This window comes from Orcinus orca, chromosome 9, assembly GCF_937001465.1.
Source record: "Orcinus orca chromosome 9, mOrcOrc1.1, whole genome shotgun sequence".
In the NCBI taxonomy this organism is placed as follows: domain Eukaryota; kingdom Metazoa; phylum Chordata; class Mammalia; order Artiodactyla; family Delphinidae; genus Orcinus; species Orcinus orca.
In genome coordinates, this window is record NC_064567.1 from 85870114 (window position 1) to 85885513 (window position 15400).

Here is a 15400-nt window from a genome sequence, read left to right on the forward strand (position 1 = left end):
GTGACGGGGGTAAGAGGTACTCAAAGTCTAAATACAATCTAAAGGATGAGCTGACTGCATGTGGGGAAAAGCTGGAGGGAGGATATGAGAGAAAGAGAGTAAAGGGTTTGGCCTGAGGAACTGGAAGGAGGGTGTTGCCATTTACTGAGATTAAGAGAAATGATTTTGAGAGAAGATCAGGAAGTTTGGTTTTAGACTGAAGTTTTGGGTACCTGATGGGCATCCAAGTGGAGAAGTCAAGTAGGCAGCTGGATACATAAACATGGATTGTAGGGGGAAACCTGGGCTAGAGAGGTACAGCGGGTAGATGGTGTTTAAAGCCGTAAGACTAATGAGATGCCCAAGGGAGCAACCAACTAGAGAAGAAATGGGGCCCCTGGACTGAGTCCTAAGGCTCCCTGCTGATGAGGAACTAGCAGCAGAGAGTAGGGAGGGCCAGCCAGTGATGTACTAGGAAAACCAGGCAAGTCTTCTGTGGCTTCAGATGTACACATTGCTAACAGTTACTGGCCACACGTGGGTCTTTTCTCCCCGCTTGCTCACTTCTAGGTTTATGGCTACGTTTAGAGGGTCAGGGATGCCTTCCCACTGACTATGGAGTAACTGAGGTTAACTGTGCATTAGTTACCCAGTATTCCTAGAGAGAGCCACTTATTAATGGGTTAGTTGACAACAGGAATCCACTTTTAGTCTTTTTTATGCATATAGGAGATTGCTAATATATCCCCCATGAGATTTAACTGTAAATAATAGCCTAAGTCAAGAAGCTTCCCTTGCAAAATTGTTTTTAAGAGATTTCAAAATGATGAAATTCTTTCCCAATGAAAAATAATTGTTCTGTTAAATTTCTTCTCCCCTGTGCTCTCTCTACAAGTCTTGGCCAACAGTACACTTACACAATTGCCCTACACTAATAATGTCTTTCCTAGACTGTAACTTTAGTTATAAGCTATAATTTAGTATGGATTTTGATGTTGCAGTATCTTTCTGAGTTTCTTCGTAGGTCAATTCTTGGCTGCTTCAACCATCTAGAAGGGAGCTCTAGAAGTAGGCAAGAAAGCCTCTGAGTGACTGATAGCTATCTCTTAGTACAAGCACATTAATCCTGCAGGGAAGGTAAAAATGCCCTATAGCCATGGGACCAAACAATATGTATACAGCAAGGTAGTAGGTTAGACATATATACCACGGAATCTTACTCAGCCATAGAAAGGAACAAAACTGAGTCATTTGTAGTGATGTGGATGGCCCTGGAGTCTGTCATACAGAATAAAGTAAGTCACAAAGAAAAACAAACACCATGTATTAACGCATATATATGGAAACTAGAAAAATGGTACTGATGAACCTAGTGGTGGGGCAGGACTAAAGACGCAGACGTAGAGAACGGACTTGTGGACACAGTGGGGGAAGGGGAGGGTGGGACGAATTGAGAGAGAAGCATTGACATACATACACTACACCATGTGTAAAATAGACAGCTAGTGGGAAGCAGCCACATAGCACAGGGAGATCAGCTCGGTGCTTTGTGACCACCTAGGGGGGTGGGATGGCGAGGGGATATAGGTATGCATATACCTGTGCAGCAGAAACTAACACAACACTGTAAAGCAATTTTAATCCAATAAAGATGTGGGAAAAGAAAAAGTAAGTGGTGAAAGCAGAAGCTCCCAGCAGTGTGGACCCATTAAGGGCCAGGCAACCAGCCCCAGACAGCTCATACATTCCCTTTCAAAGGGGTCACTGTTTTATGATCTACTCCAACAGAAGAGACTCAAAATAAAGACCCTGGTCATTTAAGAAGTTAACATATATTATGTAGTGCCTACAGTTTGTTTCTACCAAAACTAGTCGGTTAAGTTGAAGTGCTTAAATACATCATTTAGGAAATTCACTCATCATTCCTTAGATGAATCAGATGTTGCCGTACGTACAATTTTAAAGTGTTGCCAAGTCAATACATCCTTAAGCTGCTTATATTATAGTAAGCAGTTATTACAACTATTTACATGCAAATCATTTAAAACTGTTTGCAAAGCATAGGCTAAACCTCCTCCTCCAAAATTCCGTGTACTTTATAATTTATTTAGCAAACTCGCAGTTCTCAATTTATGCAACTAATGTCAAAAAGACTAAATGAGGGCTCCCCTGGTGGCGCAGTGGTTGAGAGTCCACCTGCCAATGCAGGGGACACGGGTTCGTGCCCCAGTCTGGGAAGATCCCACATGCCGCGGAGCGGCTGGGCCCGTGAGCCACGGCTGCTGGGCCTGTGCGTCCGGAGCCTGTGCTCCGCAACGGGAGAGGCCACGGCAGTGAGAGGCCCGCGTACCAAAAAAAAAAAAAAAAAAAAAAACTAAATGAGAGTGTATTTTATATTTCATTAAGAAATAAAGATGAAGTTTAGATTTAAAACAGTAATTCTTGAAGGCTGCATAACACAATAACTCTTGAAGACTGAGGTTTTCTCTCCTCATCTTCCCATCTCTGTAAAGAACATAGCCACCTTCCCAATTACTCAAGTTAAAAATTTAGGAGTCATCCTAGATTCTTCTCTTTGCAAGGTTTAATAAAATACTATTACTTCATCTAAGTTGCTGAAATATGTTATATATAGAACATAAACATACATATATCTAAATTTACCTATATACATATGGAACACACATACACACACACGGAATAAGACACTGCTTCTAAATAATAGTGGTAAACCAATGGAAACCAGTATCAAATTCCCCCTTCTCCAAATACACAGACACAGAAACACACATCATATTCTCCTTCACCCTCCCCATGCCCGTGGACATTCATTTATTGATTCCATTCTGTCCCCCAGCAGTGTGGCTCAGGGCCACAGCATTGCAGAATGGGAATTCAGATTGGGGGGGAGTCAGCAGGGGGCAGGCAGTGTATTAATTCTGGAATAAGATGCAACTAGGGAGAGGGCAGGCCAGAAATAGGACAGAGAGGGAGTGCTTAAATCAGCATGAAAGCACAGGGCTCCTGCAGAGAGGCCGTGGAATGTGGAAGATGCCACACAGAGCAGAATAGAAGCCAAGTTCAGTCATCTGTTTCTAAATTTTGCTTAGGGCAGGCCCTGGATTGAGGAAAGCAGAGAATGCTTTTTGCTAAGCTTCTGTTTGATCCCACAACCCTGGCTAGTAGCAGAGTTCCAGGGTTCAGCTACCTTAAGGAAAAATAAGCTCTTCTGTACTAGTCTAGGAATAAAAACCACCTTTTATCCCAATGCCTGGCACACAGCAGACACCAAGTCAGTGTTTACTGGATGAATAACATACTTCTGAAAACTTCCAAGCTGTCCAGCCTCACTTCCCCCATTGCCCTCCCTATCATCCATACTCTGGCTGAACCGATTCCTCACTATTCCCCATGCTTGCTGCCTCCAATCCCACACTTTCCTCCTCTTGAAATGCCTTCCTCCTTGCTTTTTCACAGCCAAGTTCAAATGTCAACTCTTCCACGAAGCTCTCCCTGATCCCTGCAAGTCGTAACAGTCCCTGACTCTGAGACCACTTTATCTGTCCCACTTTACAACACTCTGAGTAATTATGTGCATGTCTTGTATCTTCTGCCAGAACAAAAGCCTCCCGTGAGAGGGATGACATGACGGTTCATTTTTCTATTTACTAAGGCTGCGCACATTTTTGGTTATATAAACACTTGCTTCATTAACTACACAAATAAGCCAAAAGAACAACATGCACTGAGGATTTTTTTTCCCACTGTACATAAATATCGTTTCACTAATTAATATGATTTACCACCCTAAGTCACTTGATGACCACGCAGGTTCTGATTCTAGTTTGGTTTCCGAACACACTGCAGGGTACAGTGATCAGTCCTATCATCGGTCAGACACGTCACGAGTTATTGTTACCACAATCACACTCACCTCATTCGCTAAGGCAAAAGTTCCCCAGTGAATCGCCACAGATCTCTTTGTCTGCACATCAATGTGAATCTTTACAGCCTCTTCTGGGTCTACATGCTGGTACTTCATAAACCACCTGATAAAACACAGTAATTTATTAAATCTGGGCTTTTAAGTATACAATAAATTCTAATTACTGCTTCATGTAATCAACCTTTAACATTCTGCACAGAAATAAATCACAGTAGGCAAAACCATCTCCCTTCAGTCCACTTTTCTGCTGGAAAAAAATAAAAATCTTTCTTGTACAAACTGCTATAACAGTAGATACGTCTCAAGCAAAACTTCCCTTTGAATAGTAGATTTTGTTTCACATGTATTTTTATTTTACTGATGATTTATTCTGAAGATATCTTATTACTTTAAAAAGCAGATATTTTGCAATCCTGGTATGAATGAAAGAAACAGAATAATGGGTAAAGAACTAGAAATCAAAACTCCAGTTGCAAATAACCTTGCTGAAACAATTTTTTTTTTTTAACGTGCTAAAGTGAAAAGGAAACAAAAATTAGTGTATAATTTGTAAGATCAGGAGCAAAAAAAATCCAGTTACTATTCAAGGATTTTATTTAAATACCACACAACTGATGAATGAGGTGTTTGGTTTGGCAAGAAGAAAGGGTACATCAGGGAGACTAAATAGAGTTTAGCAATGTGAAAGGCTGCCTCATGCCTGGGAAGAGACGGCTCTGGAGGCAGGGGGCCTGGGCGTGAATCCCAGCTCTACCAATTCCTGGGAATGCCTTTGGAGCTGCTTCAGTTTCTCCAACTGCCATTTCCTGGTCCGTGAAATAGAAACCATACCCACTTCACAGGGTTATTGTGAGGATTAAACAAGACAAAATTTATTCAAAGCATGAAGTACAGCAGCTACTTCATAGAATTCTTCCAAAAGAGTAGGGAGTTGACAAAGCCAACACTTTCAGGAGAATTATTTCTGATACAAAAGTAAAATGTACTACATACAGACAAATCCTTTGCTTGCCCAGCCAGCAGTTTATTTATTTATTTTTATAAATTTATTTTATTTATTTATTTTTGGCTGTGTTGGGTCTTTGTTGCTGCCCACCGGCTTTCTCTAGCTGCATCGAGCAGGGGCTGCTCTTCGTTGCAGTGCGCAGGCTTCTCATTGTGGTGGCTTCTTGTTGCAGAGCGCAGGCTCTAGGCACGTGGACTTCAGTAGCTGTGGCACTCAGGCTTCAGTAGTTGTGGCTCGCAGGCTCTAGAGCACAGGCTCAGTAGTTGTGGCGCACGGGCTTAGTTGCTACGCGGCATGTGGGATCTTCCTGGACCAGGGCTCAAACCCGTGTCCCCTGCATTGGCAGGCGGATCCTTAACCACTGTGCCACCAGGGAAGCCCCCTCAGCCAGCAGTTTAGAAGAGGTAAAACAACAGTGTCTTCACATTATTTATATCCTGGGTCTGCTACTGGCAATGAACACTGCAGTGAAGATTAAGGGATCTGGATTCAGCAGAGGGGCTGCTGCACTTTGTAGAACACGTCATGGAAAAGTTCATCCATCTGCACAGCACAAGGGTTGTTATTTACTGTTAGGAGTTGCCGGGCCTGATGGGAGCCCCAAAACAAAGCCACTGTGTTCTCAACAAGAGATTAGAGAAGCACTTGTTCTGCTTTATCTCCTGACACTTAGAATTCAGGGCAAGATGAAAACAGTTTTGGCTGTTTCTATTGATTTTTTAAAAACTCCTACTTCAAATCAAAGGGATAGACATATTCCTTTCTTCAAATCAAAGGGATAGACATATTCCTTTTCATGTCTGAAATACATTTAAAATGTTTACTCTGGTATACAAATTAAAATAAAAAGTCAAAATCCTAACCGACTTGGGTAGAATGCCCGATGACAGGAGATCCCAGAAGTAAGGGTGAAAACATTCTAAGCAGATTATTGAAAACCGTTTTGGGTGTGATCATCTTACATTTATAGACTACTCTGAAGTTTTGTTGATAACAACATTTCTAAAACTTTAGTACTGGGGCTTCCCTGGTGGTCCAGTGTTTAAGACTCCAGGCTTCCAATGCACAGAGCATGGGTTCGATCCCCAGTCAGGGAACTAGGATCCCACGTGCCATGCAGCATGGCCAAAAAAAATGAAAATAAAACTTTAGAACTGACTAGAGAACTGGAATACAGAGTGGAGGCTACTACCAATTTAATTCTTTAGAGCGAATACTGTCCTCCCCATCCTTCCCCCATCTTAGTGACAAGACAGCTGCAGTGCAAGAAGCAAGGGGGATTATGTGAGTGCATTTGCGTGCTTCGGCTGTGCGTGTTTTAGCATCACCTGTATATGACAAGTCTGTCTATTTCTACATAGGAAAATTTTCACAAGTACAAGACGTATTCTAATATACTAAGAACATTTATTGAATAAGGATCAATACCCCATAAAATTGATTTGTAAACAGGTTGACTGATGTTTTAAGAGGTTGTATTAGAATTCGGAATTAGAATTATGTGGAAAAGTGAAATTCAAGCACTACTATTGGCTTATAATAATTTTTTAGTAAGGTAAAAGTATCTAGTCCCTTAAATGAAGAAACTAGAAAGAAGGGAGAAATAAGCATTAATATACTTAGCAATGAAACGGTTTTGGTGAACTTAAAAAGTTAATGAAAAGTATAACAATCTGATGGAAACCAATGATCAGATTTGCTCAATTCATCTATGTATCAGTGTTCTGTTTGTAGGATCACCTAAATAAAATGCCATCCTACATACCATTCTGTATGAGTCTGTGCATGCACTTCAGAAAATAAAACCTTTTTTTAAATTAGCCCCTACTTTGCTACTTTTAGTGTTTATTTTCTCTTAACTTGTACATATCAACCAGAGTTGACTGAAATCTAACTGAATTCTTGAAAATCACTTTTTCCTTAAATAGGCAGTATTAAGGAAAACACAGGCAGCGGATGGGTCTCCTGGGTCTCAAATGCTCGTGTGACCTTTATCTGCTCTGTGCTCTGAAGACAGGCAATCAGTACAGAGAGGTTGCAGGGCAAGTGGTAAGTAGTGCAGCAATGTCTTTAGCAGACTAACCTCAGTGCTGTCTGCAGTAAGACCGTCACAAGGGACTGATGCTATAGGCCAAGCCCTTTTTCTCCACTAAACACAGGACAGGGCATGGGTGCATTCCACTCATGGAGCGTATCCTCCACGTGAAAGAAAGACCAAGAGTCAGGTTTGAGTACTGGCTGACAGGTTTAACTTTAGTCAGAATAGTACACGAACTTCGGGCTAGGCAGAGTAATTCTTTAAACCGTTGTCCTTTTCTCTTGGTAATATAATTTCAGTAACTACAATTATTTAACTGATATCACTGTAATTAAAGCATTTTAAAATTCAAAGAAAAATTTTAACTGACTCTGGCCCACCAACCCCCCACCCAATGTATAACAAAGTCTACCATTAAAACCACAGATTACTCGGAGTCCAGTTAATTCATCATGTAGCAGGAATGCTTGCTTTAGACGTCTACATACCTTGGTTCATACGCTCCAATGGGAATAGCTGCGAGGTCAAAAGGTCCAAATCTTTTTCCTATCTCTTCAAAAGCAGAGCAATAACCAGTGTCTCCTGCGAAAAAAAAGCGGTTCCAAGGCCCCAAGACAGACCAGCTGCCCCAGAGAACCCTGTTGTCATCCGTCAGAGTCCTTTTACACCAGTGCTGGGAAGGTGTGAACACAAACGTCACCTTATCGTGTCCTGGGACGCAGTTCTCCTCCCACCAGTCCAGCTCGATCACATTCTCACAGCCACATTTCTGCATCCAGTCCAGGAGCCCCAAAGGCACAAACCACCTCAGCTCGTTACCAAATCGCTCGTTCAGAGCAGTGACAGAACTGTAGTCCAGGTGGTCGTAGTGGTTGTGGCTGATGAGGACCGCGTCTATCTGGGGCAGTTCACCGACGGTGCAAGGGGGACGCCGGAACCGCTTGGGACCCACGCGCTGCGACGGGGAGGCCCGGGCGCTAAAGACAGGATCCGTGAGCAAGATGAGCTCATCCATTTCCACCATCACTGTCGCGTGTCCCAGCCACGTGACTCTTAAGCCAGCTTCCTTCACTCCAGCTTCTTCAGGGTCATCGATAAAATACGGCTTAAGCACTGGGAGTTCTTTATCAAGCTCCTACATATATGAAGAAAGAAAGAAAAGCAGCTATTAAAAAAAAAGGTATTATGTGTCATCATAAATACATTTTTGACCTAAATTACAGAGAGAAGGGTTATTTGGGGAGAACTGAAGTCATTCGATAAATCTGTTATTTTTGCTTTTTTCTTGAAAGTGCATACTACTTTCTGAATCTGACTCCATAATCACTATATAGTGATGTAAGATGTTACTCCCAAATGCAACCAACAAAGGGAAAATTAAACTTAAAACTTTGAGTACTGCTGACTTTACGAAATATTTTTATAGGCTCTCTTCTGTAAATGCCAGAAGTAGACCAACCGAGATGCAGTCCCTTTGCTACTGCTGTTTACTCAGCTGGTGTATTCGCTACTGAAAACTGCCTCAGGAGGTCAGCCCCTAGAAATAGTAAAGAAAACTTTTGACCACGTATGTGTAGACCGTGGATCTCACGTGAACCTGACTTCCTGAGGACACAGAATTCAGAGCAGAGTGCTGTGATGGCTGCTGGGAAAGTCGGGCATAGATGGTTCTCCTCACCGCTTACCTCTGAGGTTTTCTACCACTGATCAAACCAACGCGGAACACGGTCCCTGCCCATGAGAAGATGATCGCTTTTGGGGGCAAACAGGTGTGAAACAATAACTACAACATAATGTGTTAAGTATTATTCCTTTGTTGTTTATTCTTCATTTTATCCTTGGATTAAGCTGGACCAACAAGAAGCTGTGTTCTAGCATCACAGTCCTGGCTTTTATAAAACTTTCATAAACTGTGCTTTGGTGTTAGGCCATACAGCTGCATGGAGGTCTCTTCCTTGTGAAACTTGCCGAGCATGTACCATGGGGCTGGCTGTCTTGATGACTGGGTACCAGCGCACACCAACCCCACCTTCCCACACACACCCCAGAAACACTGCTCTCGATTCCCTGTAACAGGAAAAGCTCTTCTGCAGAGCAATTGGCTTTACTCCTTTGACCACCATTGGGAAAACTGACAATCCTGCTTTGACTTTTGCTTTGACAGGAAGTTGAGAGTAAAAGCTGAAGACTCCTCCAGCCCATATGCAGAAGGGAACAGGGCAGGGCACATCGCAGGGAACAATGGAACAGATTGCTATGCTAACCTTTCTTGCCTTTATTTTTCTACCCTAATTGTCCGTTTGCTCTTGTATGTTTATCCATCTGGTTTTTTACTGCTACATGTCTTTTTACAAGCTGCTGCAAATCAGTTTTGAAAAACGCATGGTACTGAATGAATAAAATACAAGGCATGCTGTAGCCCAGTAAGAAGGAATGAAGAGCCCAGCTGCGGAAGGCATTACAGACACAGTAACTTGTGTGCGTTCCTGAGGAATGGTGAGAAGTTCCTGATGCAGAGAAAAGGGGGAAGGGCATTTCAGGTGGAGAAAATGCCCAAGCAAAGGCACAGAGCCAAGTAGGAATGTGGCGTTGGGGGGGGGGGGCAGAAGACAAACTGAAATCTTATAGGATCAGAACCCAGTAAAAGCCTTGAATCCCACGCTTCACCCAGAGACAGTGAGGAAGCATCGATAAGAAAAGGAAAAAAAAAGACATGACCCAATTCATGTTTAGAGAAACCACTTTTCAAGTTTAAATGATGACCTGGGGTGTGTCACAATAGCTGCCAGGAGAGACAAAGAGCTGGACAAAGGAGACAGCAAAGGGCAGATGGGGGAGATGCAGGTGAAGGGAAACGGAGAGGTCACTGAGCTGGTCCAAACAGGAAGTGGGTCCAGAAGGTGGAGAATGACAAGATAGCTCTTAGCCAGCCTAAGCCTTAGTTTCCTCATCTGAAAAATGGATATAATAATTGCACCTACATGTCATTACTGGGGGCTGAATTAGGAGAGGCTGGCACACAGTAAGCCCTCTGCAAGTAATGCAAAAGAAGAAGGAAGCACACCCCAACCCCGACAAGCAAGCAGGCACCACCCCTATCGATCCCTTACATATTTACTTGTTGCCTCACTCATAGTTAAGAGTTAAGATCCTGAGTAACATCCAGGCATGTTCAAGTCCTCCTGATGGCTCAGCCACCTTCCTTCAACTCATTCCACACACTAGAGCCACCTCAAACACTTTTCTTAGGGCGTACCGCTCTCCCCTGCTGAAAAATCGTCACTGGTTCTGTACTGCTTGACAAAGCACGTCTTACCTCCTTAGCCCAGTGGTAAGCCTGTTGGTGGACTGCCGCTCCTCCTTTCCAGCTGTTTCACTCAGTTCCTGCACACGGCTCTGTACTCCCCCCAACACTGGGACTGCAGCACCTCGCTCCCAGCCTAAGCTTGGGAGCCCGGCACAACACTGACCCTCTTCCTTCTCTCTCTCATCCCTTCAAGACCTTCATCAAATCGCACGCCCTTCACGGAGCCATCCCTGAGTCTCCACAGCCGGCATTGCTCACTCTCCCTCTCCACTCCCATGCCACCTGTTTGCACACCATGGATGTTCTGCTCTTTACCCTGGTTAACTGTACACAGGATGCAGCCCGTGTCTTATTCAACTTGGAATCATTCACGGTGCCTGCTTCAATGACTAATACACAGCATGCACGATCAAATTTGCTGAATGGATGAGTGAATCAATTTTTCAACTCAGTTCTCAAAGCTGGTAGTTAGGGTTGGTGAACAAATGCCATACGGTGTGCTTATCAAGAATTATGTTAGAAAGGAGAAGGACTGAGTATCAGTTGAGTCCCTAGCATGCGTTAGGCTTCATACGAGGCACATGATGATGATGCAGCATTATCTAATGTATCAAGTACTTCCGTATAACACAAAATACATGCATGGAGTGCTTACCATGTGCTAGAAACTGTGCTAACTGCTTCATAAAATTTTTTTCATTTAATACGACAATGCTGGAGGTAGGTGTTATTAACTCTCTCCATTTTACAGACAAAAAAACAGAAGTTACAGCATTCACACGAGGGCATGCCGCCTGCCTCCACACATTCTGCCTCACGCCACCATACTTACTCCCAAGTATTCTCATTTAATACATATTTTTAAAAAACACAAGTACAGGGCTTCCCTGGTGGCGCAGTGGCTGAGAGTCCGCCTGCCGATGCAGGGGGCATGGGTTCGTGCCCCGGTCCGGGAAGATCCCACATGCAGCGAAGCGGCTAGGCCCGTGAGCCATGGCTGCTGAGCCTGCGCGTCCGGAGCCTGTGTTCCGCAACGGGAGAGGCCACAGCAGTGAGAGACCCGCGTACCGCAAAAAAAAAAAAAAAAAAGGTACAGGCATACCTTGTTTTATTGCGCTTCACAGATACTGCGGTGTTTTTTTGTTTTGTTTTGTTTTTTTACAAATTGAAGGTTTGTGGCAACCTTGCATTGTCAGATGATGGTTAGCATGTTTTAGCAATAAAGTATTTTTAATTAGGCAAACATAACTTTCATATGCACTGAGAAACCAAAAAATTGGTATGACTGGCTTTCTTGCAGTGGTCTGGAACTGAGGCCGTAACAGCCTGGGATTCAGGTGGGGGAGAATCAGACGTGGATTACTGTAGACACAAGGACACTTTTAGAGATGACAGATATGTTCATCTTCTTGATCATGGTGATCATTTTGCAGGTTTATACAGATATCCAAACTCGCCAGATTTTACTTTTTGAATATGTGGAGCTTCTATTATGTTAATAAAACTATAAAAAAATTTAAGTAGCATCATGTTTAAACAGTGCACCAAAACATCTGAAACAAAACTCCCTGAAAATTGTTGCATTTTTTTTTGCTGTAAGTTTAAAAGTCATTTTAAAGTTTAATATCTGGCATTATCCACTGACAACTGAGAGGAAACAAAACCTTGAGCACCTCTGGCAGCCTCAACTTGTTCTCCAAACGCAGTACTAACAGGTAAAGTGTGGAAAGAAGCCCATCACAAAGGATCATACACTGTGCTGTCCTATTTATATGAAGTGTCCAGAATAGGCAAATCCACAGACAGAAAATAGGTTAGTGATTTCCGGGGGCTGGAGAACTGGGGGGTGATGACTCAGGACACAGGGTTTCTTTTTGGGATAATAAAAACGTATTAGATTGTAGTGACGGTTGCACAACTCTGAATGTACCGAAAAACTGCCACATTGTACACTTTAACCAGGTCAATTGTATAATACGGAAATTATATCTCAACAAAGCTGTTTTTTAAAAATGGTAAAACGTCTGACAAGAGATCTGAATTAAGCAGTCACACTTTTCTTCAAGGTCCTTTCCTCTTGCTATATTGTTTCTAAGCCCATCCATTGCAAAAGAGTAGCTTATTTTAAAGAATTTGATCTCTAACACTACTAGCCCATGAAACTCAAAGAAATAGTGCCTACAATTGAGATTCCAAAAAGAAAAAAATAGTTTTTTACTTTTTATCCTAATCAGAGTTTGAAAAAGTACGTAGAATGGGGAAATTCTTGTTTATTTACAGAAATCAAGCACCCACTTGGCATTTTTCTTTACTAGATCAAGATTTTTCTTGGTTGGTCCTCCTTTTTTAAAGCTACAAATGGGAAAATCCCCAAGCCTGTTATTAACCTATACACTAGTTAATGTTTCACTTTTCTTGGGGAAAGGGAAAAATCCCAACATTTATTCAACCACTACTCTGCCAGATGCTTTAAGGACATTGTCATCTAACTCTGTGAAGCAGATGTTACTGCCATTTCACAGAAAACCAGACCAAGGCAGAGGGTCACTAAGACACTCGCCAAGGTCATACAACAAGTAAGTGTCCAATCAGGAGTGGAATCAAGGTCTTCTGACTCTCAAGACCCTCTCTCTTCATTAAACCATAACTCTTTCCATGGCATAGATAATGTTAACTTCAAAACAATGAAACCCACATTCTTGTTAATATTAAGTATATGTGTTTCTGTACATGAATGAGACAGAAAGATTTGACAAAAATCTGTTCAAACCATATTTTCTAAAAAAAAAATCACTTTTAAAGAGGACTTGAGTTAATCCTTTTCTTCCAGCTGAAAGTATCTTTGTGCTGTTTTAGGAAACTTTAATATCTGTACTTTGCAACTCATATTTAAGATTTAAATTAAAAATATTTCTTTTTCATATTTATTTTGACGATATATGTGAACACTGAATAGAGATTGATTTTACCAAAATACCACCAATTCAATTAAATATGAATGCTAATGTTGTATATTTTTGCCATACTATCCGTATTAGGAGTACAAGATGCATCAAAATGGCTTAATATTTTTAAACTCCTCCTTGATTATAAAAGAAAATGTGCTTTATAAAATATTTGGAAAATATAACAAAGATAAGAAGAGTAGCCATCCATTATATCCATGTGCAGAGATTACAACCACTGTTAAACATTATGCTATTTTTATGCAGTTCTATTTTTCATGCATGGTTAAGATCATAGGATATTCATATTTTCTACTCTTTTTTTAAATTTCATATTATGACATTTTCACCCATCACATAAAAAAGTGAAACACATACTGATTTAAAAATGAAACAAATTCTTGAGGAAACCTGTCAGAAAGCAAAACAAAAAAATAAAAAGAAATGAAATACAGGGGAAATAAAGTTACAGAGGGCTGATCTAGGAGATCCAAAATATAATCAGTAGTTGTTTTACAAGGAAAGATGGAGGGGAGGAAATTTTCAAGGAAATAGACAAGAAAATTTCCTAGAACTGAAGGCAACAGATTTTTACATCTAAAGGGCCCACCAGGCATCGAGCATGATAAATAAAGAACCACACATCCTGGTGAAACTTCAGAACATTGGTGCCAAAGAGATGATCCTCAGAGTTTCCACAGAGGAAATCAAGGTCCCACACAAAGGATCAAGAAATGGCACTGAACTTCTCTAAAGCAATACTAAAAAGAAGGTCATGGAGGTAATGCTTTCAAATTCTGAGAGAAAACTGTTTCCAAACTAAAATTCCATTACCCACACTATCAATCAACAATGAGAATAAACTCAGCCTTAAAAAAGAACAAAACAATGCCATGTGCAGCATCATGGATGCAACCAGAGGTTATCATACTAAGTGAAGCAAGTCAGAAAGAGAAACACAAATACCATATGATATCCCTTATATGTGGAATCTAAAATATGGCACAAATGAACCTATCTACAAAACAGAAACAGACTCACATACATAGAGAACAGACCTGTGGTTACCAAAGGGTAGGGGGTAGGGGAGCGAAGGACTGGGATTTTGGGGTTAGCAGATGTAAACTACTATATATAGGATGGATAAACAACAAGGTCCTACTGTAGAGCACAGGGAACTATATTCAGTATCATGTGATAAATCATAATGGAAAAGAATATAAAAAAAGAATGTCTCTTTGTGTATAAATGAGTCACTGCTGTACACCAGAGATTGGCACAGCATTGTAAACCAACTGTAATTCAATTTAGAATAAAGAGTGAGAATAAAGACATTTTAGACAAGCAAGGTCTCAAAAAACTGTCGTCCCGTGTACCCCCTTCTCAGGAAGCTCGTTAAGAGTGCGCTCCACCAAAAGGAGAAAATATCCAAGAGGGGGAACAGGTGGGACGCAGGAAACAGGGCCACAGTGAGGAGAGAAAGGGGCCCAGGAGGGCGGTGAGGGAGAGCCCGGAAGGAAGCCACAGAGAGCCTGGAGGGCATCAGCCCAGATTAGAGCCTGGTGCTGAAAACCTCCTGAAGGTCTCCCCCTCCGGAAGATGGTCCTGAGAAGCCATGGGAAGGAGGGAAATGATCAGTCATAAATACATAGAAAGTTCAACAGACGAAAAAGGAGGCATCATTAACCTCAGAGGGAAAAGTATGTGAGACAGGAGACATGGCCATACTATATTGGTTCATCAATGAAAAATACTGACATAGTCACAATAATGTAAATAGTAAGGGGAAAGCTCAAGTAGAAGCACGGGAGAGATGGGGAGGGATACAGAGTGGGTTACATCTGATAGTAATGTGAAGGACCACAGAAAAACAAACACTGCGTGATTCCACATATCTGAGGTATCTAAAATAGTCAAACTCATAGAATCAAAGAGTGGAATGGTGGTTGCCAGGGGCTGGGGGGGAGAGGAACGTGGGGAGTTACTATCAGTGGGCGCACAGCGTCACTTAAGCAAGATGGGGAAGCTCCAGGGATCTGCTGTACAACATGGTCCCTGCAGGCAACAATAATGCATTGTACACTGACAAATTTAAGAGGGTAGATCTCATGTTAAGTGTTCATACCACAATAAAAAGAAAAGAAATATGAAGACAAACTCCAAAGGAAATAAAGGGGCC

General features: G+C 41.8%; 1 protein-coding gene across 6 annotated transcripts in view; it reads right to left on the reverse strand.

Annotated features, from left to right (window-relative positions):
- The window catches only part of NAPEPLD (N-acyl phosphatidylethanolamine phospholipase D), an 89459-nt gene that overhangs the window by 4637 nt on the left and 69422 nt on the right, over positions 1-15400 (reverse strand). For all 6 annotated transcript variants that reach the window (XM_033439570.2, XM_033439585.2, XM_033439565.2 and 3 more), the window contains 2 exons: positions 7458-8104; positions 3914-4028 (listed from right to left, as the gene is read on the reverse strand). In XM_033439570.2, coding sequence (XP_033295461.1) covers positions 3914-4028; positions 7458-8104 — 762 coding nt within the window. The remainder of the gene's footprint in view (positions 1-3913; positions 4029-7457; positions 8105-15400) is intronic.